The sequence below is a fragment of the Mugil cephalus genome, chromosome 18 (genome assembly GCF_022458985.1).
Source record: "Mugil cephalus isolate CIBA_MC_2020 chromosome 18, CIBA_Mcephalus_1.1, whole genome shotgun sequence".
NCBI classification, from domain to species: domain Eukaryota; kingdom Metazoa; phylum Chordata; class Actinopteri; order Mugiliformes; family Mugilidae; genus Mugil; species Mugil cephalus.
This window is the reverse complement of record NC_061787.1, coordinates 4,736,535-4,747,196: the sequence shown is the minus strand read 5'-3', so window position 1 is coordinate 4,747,196 and position 10,662 is coordinate 4,736,535. Positions and strand designations below refer to the sequence as shown.

General features: G+C 42.3%; 1 protein-coding gene across 1 annotated transcript; it reads left to right on the top strand.

Annotated features, from left to right (window-relative positions):
- The first annotated feature begins 344 nt into the window (after nucleotides 1–344).
- On the top strand, nucleotides 345–8,204 carry fbxo15 (F-box protein 15). The gene is made up of 9 exons (XM_047568469.1): nucleotides 345–876; nucleotides 2,497–2,601; nucleotides 2,833–3,072; nucleotides 4,572–4,775; nucleotides 4,866–4,995; nucleotides 5,692–5,774; nucleotides 6,556–6,701; nucleotides 7,391–7,515; nucleotides 7,783–8,204. Exons 1-9 carry the CDS (start codon nucleotides 776–778, stop codon nucleotides 8,047–8,049), a joined length of 1,401 nt encoding a protein of 466 aa, XP_047424425.1. The 5' UTR covers nucleotides 345–775; the 3' UTR covers nucleotides 8,050–8,204.
- The last annotated feature ends 2,458 nt before the right edge of the window (nucleotides 8,205–10,662 follow it).

Genomic DNA, 10,662 nt, shown 5'->3' with positions numbered 1-10,662 from the left:
AGTCTATCAGCATCACTTAGCACGTTATAGCTTTTGTCTAATGTCTTCTTGGCTCTCGATAAACGATAAATAAATGAACCCTGATCAAATAATCACACCATCTAACTTCAACTCTGAGCCTGCAAATTTAAAAAGCCTGTGTTATACACAGAGGGTGTGGAGTTTCAAAGTCTTCTTATATAAGACACGATAGATGTTATCATTATGGGAAATGTAGATTCCAGACTGAAAGAGATTAGTACAGATTATCTTTTACTTCATATAATTGAAAATACAGTATTTAATTAGTGGAGCAGCCCTTTAAGTCCATGCTTTTCAAATGTAATCATACAATTAAAAAACATTATACGACTTAAACACAATAAACTATTCAAATTTGAGTGCAAATTAAAAAAAAAAAAAAAAATGGAAGTCTTGTAAATTAAAAACCACTTAAACAGGTTTTCACGGTAACGAGCAGTTCCCTCGCTTTTATTTTGAAGGCACGCCAACCACTCGGACCGGAAGTTCTGTTTCTCCTCGTGGAATGAGGAAGTTGAGCGGACGTCACCATGGCGACGAGACGCGGACGATTGCTCTTAATGTAAACATGGCCACAAACGAGGAGAAGGCGTATTTCGCTAATTTATGGACTTTACACAGCGACACCTGCACGCTTTGACTACTTACGTTATACCTGTAAAAAAAAAAGTAAACGTTAATTTAAACGTTACATCGCCTCCTGTAACCATAAAGTATTTTATATTTGTCAGAGTTGTGAAGACAAGCGAAACAAATGGCCGCTCAGAAAGCAGCTGTTTCCAGACTGAGGGCAGCAAGCACCTCCCAAAGAGCTGACAAATCTTCTCCAGCGTCCACTAAGAACTGTATGGAAAGGTAATCTGTCAGAACACGCTCATGTATATATATTATTTTTCACTTGTGTAACATTGAGCTGGATTCAGAAACCGTGGCTAGTCGAGGCTTCATAAATAAAAGGATTTATAGCAGCAAAAACACAATAACAGGCCTGTAAAAATCAATGCAGGTGGAAGACGCCTCACTATACGTTCACATTACACCTTTCGATTTTCCTTTGTTGTCACTGAATGTAGGCAGTGATAAAACATACCGGGCAATTGTTTTATTTATGATTTCTTTGGATTTCGTTGGGTGAACTGCCAAATAAGGATGCGAGTCTATCCAGTGTCATTCATATTAAGCTGTTGCGTATTATTTATTTCAATGAATATGTAATATGCTCACTGGAAGTCAAATATTCATTGTTCAGAGGTCTAGTTATTGTCATTATCATGTGTTATTTCTTGTTAAATCAGCTAATAGATTGATAGATACTTTATTTATCCCGTGGGAAATTCAGTGTCCAGCTTCATCGCATAGAAGCAGATGTGTTTAAAGAAATGTTTTTACTGTGTGATACCAGAACAAAGGAAAGAAAGCAAAGGCGATGCAGAACCCAGTGGGTGTTTCTCATTGTTAGTTATGCGTGCGAGGGTTTTGGTCCCCACTGGATGGATCTGAATGACTTTCTTCCTCCAACATTTGCAATTTCAGTAAAATATATCTGTTGCAGGTAATCAGTCGGCAACACATTTCCTCACAGGCCTTGTAACACCGCTAATGACATCCAAAAAGGAAAGTCAATGCAAAGGCGACTGGACCTGATGAGTTTTCCTGAAGACTTAGTTAACTGCTAATCATCAAACATAAGTTCTTACCGTCAGCATGTTAGCATGTCAGTTTTGTCCTAACGATTAAGCTAAAACAATCTATGTTGCTGCTGAAGTATCAAATGAACTTATGAACTGCAGATTTTTAATGTACAGTATATATTCCGAGTCCTGCACTGTCAATATGGAGGCACTCCAGACATCCTGTCCCCTTCCTAGATGCTTTTCTAGGGCTGGAATTTAATTTAAAATAAAATTCAAAAAAGAGTCAGCACCTTAGTTCTGCATGCTCACTGCTCCAAATGTCAGCGAGAGTCTGACTATTTGAATAATTTTAACTTTAAAGCCAGAGCGTGCATCATCCCCCCCTTTGCTAAAACACAGCCAAATTTCATTTATTTATTTGGTATCGCGTTCCTGAAGTTGCTCCATCTGGGTTTTGATATGCAGAGAGGTGTCAGTGATCGACCAGGCAGGTAATAGGAACATGAATATATTAGCCAGTCAAGTGGTTTAATTGGACAGCAGCCGCATCGTGAACCAGGACAGGTGCAACAAGACAAACCTGATCAATATTCCCTCTTAACAGATATGGGCCACATCTCCAAATTAGATCCATAAATGTAGCATTTGAGTGTTTTTTTGTTTGTTTTTTTAAATCATGTACGAGTCCTATTCATATTTTAACATAGAAACTGAATGACAACATTTCCACGGGTCATTTTGTTGCCAGATGTCTGTGATCAGACTGACTGCAAACAACAGGAGGCATGAAAACACTTGTGTCACTTCCTTATGGCGGGTGTGTAATTACCTTTTTCCGCAGGCTGCCATCTGAGATCCTGCTTCAGATTCTGTCATACCTGGACGTCTCCACACTTTTCAGCGTGAGCCACGTCAACAAGCTCTTCTATCGGCTCGCCAACGATAAGTAAGTAGCATCCAGGGCTCGTCGGTGAAAAATGCACAGTGCACTGAATACACGACTATGCACGTGCAGTATTTACAGTAAATAAAGCTGGAGCCGGCGAGATTGTGGTCCGTCAGCTAACTAATCATCTGATCTGCTAATCTAATCTATAATTCAACCATTTGCCAATGAGCCTGTTTAGTTGTTTTCACTCACCTCCGTCTGTCACTTCCCTCTCGATAATTACTGCAGCGCTCTGTGGAAAAAGATATACTCAGAGAAGCTGGCCAAGTTTAAAGCGGAGAAACCCGGGAGCACGGACGCGCTGCTGTTCACGATGACCCTGGCGGAGACGCAGGATGGAGATGTGAGCCAGTGGAAGTGGCATTACTTCAAGACCGTAGCCGCGTGTGACATGAACAAGTGGCGAAGGCGACTCGGGCACATCAGCCGTCACACCGGGCTGCCAAGCCAAACGGACGTGGTGCTCAGGTGCAGTAAGACACGATAAAACAACAACAGCAACAACAACAACAACAACAACAGTGGTGCTTGAGTGCTTAGCAAGTGTTTGTTTCAAGTATTTGAACCGCTTAGCTTCCGAGGTGAGAAAAACTCATTCTCTGGGAATCCTCGTGTCAATTAGTTCATTTGTTTTGAAAGGAGATGTGTTGATCGTATTGTACACGCCGCGGTGTAATCTGAGTTTGCCATCTGCTCAGTGCGTTTAGCTTTTATTTAACAGCTGGAAGCAGCTCTGGGAGGCATCCCTGCACTGTTTACGCTCGGCAAACAGGAAAACCGTCGAGAAAAGTTCAAGGGTACAGAGGGGAGGACAGTCGAAGCTGCCGGCAATCAAACACAAAGTATGCTTTGTTTTTCATATCGCACTTAATGACACTTTCTTATTAAAGGTGAGGGAGGAGGTCTCCGTCTGAACGTGATGTCTGCTCTGGGGGATGCCGGCGCGCGGGGGAGAGCTCCCTCGCCACCGCCGCCGCGGTTTCCGCTGTGTTTTTATAACCTCTGATTAGAAGCTGTGCAGCACTCAATTTTGAGTTCTGTGGCAGTCGCTGTGGTACAGAGGGGAAATGGAAATAATTGTGTTCCTTGCAGAGACTGTCTGAATTGTTGAAATAAATTACTTACCTCCCCAACCCCTCATCCGCAACACACACACACACACACTAGCATGCACACAAGCACACCTCCACCGGCTCAGACAACTCCCACTGGGGGTTTGTCTGTTAGAGACACTGAGGAGCTCGCGATTTACCTTGGTAATAATCATTTCACAAGACATCACACACACAGGCAGTGCAGAGTGAAATCCCCTGGGTCATCTTGGGCCTCCGGGGCTGCTCCAGTTTTTAGCTTTGTTCCTCCACTTAATTGATATTGGATGGTGTCTCAGCGAGATACCGGCTGCATCACAGCGGGGGCAGCCCTGAATCACAGTTTAGACAGAACTGGATCAAGAGATTTATCACAACAGCTGCGCTATCATTTCATTTGTTGCATATTATTTCTTAGACTTAGATAGACTTTAATGATCCACGAGGGAAACTGCTTGGTCACAGCAGCTTAGTTCTCATAAAAACCACAAGTAGAGAGAAGAGATGAAATAAAATAAGATTAAAAGAAAGTAAAACTGAAATATAAGTAATATCTAGTAAAATGAAATAGAAATGGTTTATGCAAAGTCTGTACAGGATTATCACTGTGAACAAACTTACAAAACAAAGTGGACAGAACACTGTAAAATGTGAGAGTCACACTACTCCTACTACTGATTTTCCTGATTTGCTGATTTGAAAAGCAAGTGTTTTCATATGGCTATTGAAGAACATAAATTTAACCATTTAAGAGTGTTTTGTTCCTGCTTTAACATGTGTTTTCTTCCTCCCACCACATGAACAGAATGTACAGTTTTATTGCAAACATTCAATAATACTCTCGCTACAATTCTGCATTGTGTCGTCTTATTCCAGAAAGTTGAACGTCTCCTGGGAACTGACGGTCACAGACAAATTGGGCCGTGAGATCACTTTAGAGCTGAGCTGGCCCAAGTTCTTCGAGACCTCTGTGACTCTGTGCTGGTACGGAGAAGGCTCCTTGCCCGACTACCGCCGGATTTCCACCCTTCAACTCCACGGCGTCAGGAGGATAGCCCTCAACTGCCCCGGCTTAAAGACGTGAGGACGGTCTGCATTCATCTCCACCTTCTCTCTGTCTGCTCTCGTCTCGGCAAAGCCAACTGTTTTCTTTGTTTTTTGCTCCGTCAGACCCGGCTGGAGGTCCCTCGTGGCAGAGGTAGACGTTCAGACTCTCGGTAGAAGTGCGCAGGTCATCGGCGAGGACAGAGTGGTGCAGCTGATGCTGTTGCAGTCCGGCGTCGTCATCGGTGTCTGGAAGGTAATTACTTCAAAGGCGGCCGCAGCATTTTAAATTGCTATCCATTAGCGAGTAGTGGCTGAACACGCGGGGTGGAAACTTCTTTTCTGATGAGCAATTTAGGCCAGAGATATATTTGATTCTTAAATATGTGTCCATGCAAATTCTGCATCTATTTGGAGCACGGCTTGTGCATGTTCTCACGAATTAATGCGACATGTCCTCGAGATGCAACACGCACATGTGCTGTAGGAGGCAGTGTGGGTGCAGCGCTGTATAAGGGACATGGAAGCTGGAAGGTTTATATGACTGAGTCTGCAGTTACCTGCATCAGTGCAGTGTGTCTAATGTGCCTCAGCACAGTGACACATAAAAAACTCGCTGTGGAAACCAGCAAAAGTAAATGGAAGCCGTCCAAAGACACCATTATGTGTGAATGATGCAGCTCGAGTCCAGCAGCTGTAAGACGCCTGAGCTGGCTAAGCAAGTTTGTTAATCACTTGTCCACTGGGACCATTTTTCTTTTCTTTTCTTTTCTTTTTTTTTTTAAACAAAATAACACAATATGTAAATGAAGTCTGGTTCGCCCTCTAGAGACGTGATACATGAGTCATTATGGCTCCAGTTACCTTAGCCTGCCCACATGCGTGTTCGAAAAGCAAGTGTATCTCCAGGTTTAACGGACGAAATGACGGTGAGGCTTGTGTCTTTTCACAGGATCAGTGCTCCGTCGCATTCATCATGCTCGCCCTCCATTTGCACAGGCTGGTGGAAAGGAGCGTTGACGGATCCCGCGTCTGGTAGGCAGCGCCTGAACAGGCTCCTCGCACTGACGTCTTTACACGGCGCGCGGTGCAGCACCGTCAGACAGATATGGCTCAGGCCCAAAACGATGTGAGAACTGACAGGACTCGTTTGATGCTCCTGGTGCGACAAATCTATGATGCACAGCAGGGTGAGATTTGATGCGTCAGATTCGCTTGTGTTCCACCAGAGCAGAGAATAATGTGACCAATTAATCAAAAGAATATTATTCCAGTCTTGTCGGGAACAGTTACGCCAGTGATTTATTTTATCTTTTTTTTTGCTTCATTTTTATTTGGCTGCTCTGAATTCCGGCCAAAGAAAACATTGATTAGCATTAACAGAGAGCAAGTAAACAGAAAATGAATTTGTGAGGATAAATGTATAGTTTCAAATCGAAAAATAACTGCTCACAACTCCATACACGAGTACATCCAGTGTTCAAGGGTCATTGAGTATAAAGGTCGGGAACCTTTAACTTTTCATCCATCTGAATATATGAATAGGTGATATGAAATTGTCATCTTTCTAGTGCATCACAGACTTTTATATTATATTGTGAGGCTTTGACTTCAGCATAGTGAGGACATAGCCCCCTCTCCTGGCCTCATGTGAGACCACACTACAGTTACACTGTATTAAGATCCCTGCCCACAAAAAAAGAAAAAAGGAACGAGGCTTCTGAGCTGGATTCCTAATGAAGTGTCTCCTTATTAACGTCCCTGCCCTCCACGGCTTAATTCTAAATTGACTCTTTTACTCGTTTCTTCGTTCCAGTCCCTACGCGGCGCCAGCGGTCAAACCCCCGTTCGACGACGTAGACCCCGAGCACGGTCTCCATGGTTACCGGCTACACTTTGCTCTCCACAACACTGTGTGCGAGCTCGTGTCCGGAAGCTTCTCCCAGCTCTTCTGCCGCAGAAGTAATCTATTTATACTCATATTCACTGAGTCACACTGTCAATGATGCAGCGCTGCGTGAGCCATTTAGACAAATCTACTCTCTCCGGTTGGAGCAGGTTCTTCAGATTGTGGAGCATCAAATTTATTACTTCGAATTTCTTCGAGACTCAACGGTTAACAAGACCCCCCTTACCTACTGTATTTGTTCTGCATTAAACTTGGCCTAGTGTTATTTATATCATTTTGCATTCATCCATCCATTATCCCTTTACTAAAATATGTTGGATTCATGTTAATGTCTATTTAAAGAAATTTAAAAATTTGTGGGGGAAACTTTTAAATAGATATATGAAAAATATCTAATCAACCAAAGATTTTGCGACCCCCTGCAGTGCCTACGTGGACCCCTTAGGGGTCACGGACCCCCTGTTGAAGATCTATGCTCTAGGACAGGGGGTCTTTAAAGTTTTTCATGCAAAGTATCATATTATATGATATATAAATATATCAATATTAAACTATCCCTTATCCCTTTACTAAAATACGTTGGATTCATGTTAATGTGTATTTAAAGAAATTTAAATTTGTATATATATATATATAAAAAATGTCTAATCAACCAAAGAAATTGGTTGGAAAATTCAGCTAACGCAAAAGTCAACTGCAAAACGCTATTAATTATATTATATATCTTATTGTTTGTGAGCAGCTCAGATCTCCGATGGGCTGATCCCTCTAACCGCCATCAGCAGGAGCGACCTGTCTCAGCACACACCTCTGTCTGCTAATGTCACGCTGCCCTGGCGGAGCGAGGCCCTGCAGGGAGCCGTGGAGGTACTGTAGTTAGCCGCTAACACGCTGTTACACTCCCGCCTTTAAAGGGAGAAAGAAATGTATCCCTAAAGCATCCTAAATGGTGTCATTCGCATTTCATTTTTAGATGTCTAACACAGCAGGGCTGGGCTACAAAGAAACATTCGAGCATAAAGTTTGACTGTTTTGACTTCAGGGTGGGTGTGCCTCATAAAACCGTAGAGGTCCGGCGCTGTGTGAATAACACTAGTCTCTTCTTCATTTCATTGGCTTTGTGCCTCCGGTCAGAACTGCTGCTTCATGAGTCTGACTTTGCTGGATGAGTTCAGGAGCCCCTTCAAGTGTGTGACCTCTCCCGTTTCCGTGGAGACGGAGCAGACGCCCGTCGCCTACGACTACGACGGCGAGAGCCGCCGGATCCGCTACCAGGACCCGGACTGTCAGGTGAAGATGGAGCTCGTGTGGCTGAGGGAGCAGAAGCAGTTCATGCTCGTCAGTTTAGTTGTGTTTGTCAGCGTTTGCTGCGTCAACGAGCACTTCGGCACGGACTACTGATCCTGCAGAAAATTTCACGTTCGATACTTCAGCTCCATAAAAGCAGCTTGTGAAACTGTTCAATTTCAGTAAGAGTTTCGGATAAAAACCTGGCGTTTTTATCATTATTAGTTTTTTTTGTTTGTTTTTTACCATTTAATAAATAAATAGAATTAAAGTTATTTATTCGTTCCTTCGTTTAATCAATAACACTGTGAGTTATTGTAGATAGACGGATCAGATTTATCCCGTGGGAAATTCAACGTGAGGTTTGAACCACAATTTATCATTTCATGAATCTGTGGATTCGTCTTTTTTCTTTTCTTTTTTTTTAGAGAAACAGATGGACTACAAATGGAATATTTAAATTGGATTTAATAATAATAATATAACCACCATCAGCATTCTTATCTCCATAAGTGAGCGTTTAACGAATGCTGCACAGATGGACTTCTGTTGATTACAATAATATTAAGACTAATAAGTCTAGAGATTTTTTTTTCTTCTTTTCAGATATTTCAGGAATATTTTATAAAATACTTTAGTGATACTAAAAGACCGTTTGTTGGAATTTGAGGCTGAAGTGTGTTGAAAGCCGAGTACGTCTTTACCCCCAGTAATAGAATGATATGTTTTCTACTCTTTATTTCTACTATTTAATTAGAAATTGGTGCTTTTTTTAATTTTTTTTATTTTTTTGCAGCTTGTCCAACTATCATCAGCTTCATACTGGATTACAGAAATCAGGATCATTTTACATCCTCTTTACATGGAATGTGATGATCATCTTATACATATGGAAACTTATCTTAAAAGAGATGGTGAAGATTAAAAGATAATAACATTGAATGTGCATCTATCAGAGACTTATCTTAAGACTCTGTGGTGTCTCTGCCGCGCTCTTTCATAGCTGCTTTCATCACTAAGCAGGTCCCTTCCAACTTTAAGAACCCAAATCACAGTAATATTAATTATTAATCATTCTCGCTCATTAATTATTCTTATTGTAGTTACGTCTTTCCTGTATTTTCCCATTTCCCTTTGTTCTGAATGTGGATATTTGCTGATGTGAGCAGACACTGAGATGTTTAATGCAGCTACATTTTAATTAATAGCTCCGACTCTTGTGTGTTTTTGCTAAATTGGAGCAAAATTAAGCTATGGACAAAGTTTTGTTCCTTTAGTATGTTACACACCAGTGGCATTTACAGCACCCGCTGTCACAGATTATGCAGTATCATTCAGGGGTGGAAATTGAGCTTAATGTCCAGACCCTGGGAAGGACTGGCTACAGAAACAGAATTCGTGCAGGAGCAATTGTTGGGGAGCAGTTGCCATGCTGCTGATGGGCCGGCGCCGCTGATGGCGATACAATAAGGCAGGCATCTGGATAATAGGATTTCAGAAGCTCCACTTCCCTTCCCCTTTTCTCAGAGAGGGTCATCATCACCTTGAAAAGATGCTTATTTTTCCAAACGCCTCACCCGCGTCTTTGGCAGCGGATCCAAAATTATTTGGGGGAAACGAGCCAGAGGGGAAAAGAGGGGCAACAGTATATGTGATGGATTGGCTTTTGTCACGGGCTTCACAATTGAATCGAGACCAAAAGCCGTGATGGGGACGAGCGGGAGGGGACACTTTCTGAATCATAAAGACTCTCACGTGTCGTCACATGTGAAATATTTCGCAGATATTTTCATCCTCGTCCGCGCCCAGCGCCGGACTTCATTTATAATGGCAGAATGACCAACTACAGCGAGCGCACAGATTCATCCGGACGCGCAACAGACTGCTGACTTAATGCTGTACAGTGACAAATGACACGATATTGCCCATTACCTGGACCGAATGATACACACCAAGCGTGACTTTCAGGATGTACAACGCATTTCCATTACAGTGACCTTCATACTACTGTTTGCTGTCACATCATCTCCTGCAAACTGCCAATCCTTCATTGCCATTTTATTAGAAAAACCACAAGCCAAGGGTATTGTGGGCTGGTAATGGCCTGGCAAGAATATGAAGCCAGTTATTCAGACGTTTGAGCCAGAGTAATGGCTAAATAAGGGCTCGAGATGTTTGGGGCAAGGACTGCGGAGCCTTGACTAAAAAGCGCAGTGTGTCGCGTCTTTGGTTTTGCGGGAAAATATTAACTTTACACACACATGCAGGGTTATTACTATGATGGATTGGAATTAAAGCAGCTATTAATGCATTTGAATGCAGTTTAATATACGTTCCTCTCCAGTAGATGGCTCTCTTTAGTAAACAATGAGAATCTATGAGCGGCACTGCATCTCCTCCATTCTTTGTCAACCCCAAAAAGACGTCAAGAGAAATCCGCACAAAACCTTCTGCAGATTATTAATTGTGTTTATGGCCATCATGTATGCACAGCAAATTGAGTGTGCCCGCTACATCTTCCTTTTCCTTTTTTTTTTTTTTTTTTGCTCTGTTGCAAAGTAATTACAAGGCCGTGTTTTAATCAAAACTTAAAAGTCTTTAAACACCAAAGAGCAGTTAAGATACAGCAGCCAAATACTGACTGGGTAAATTTAGTGACATAAAGCTTCATTAAACTCATCTTTCTTAGTTTCCTCGCGGGCTAATCTTGGAGGAAAATTGCTTCCA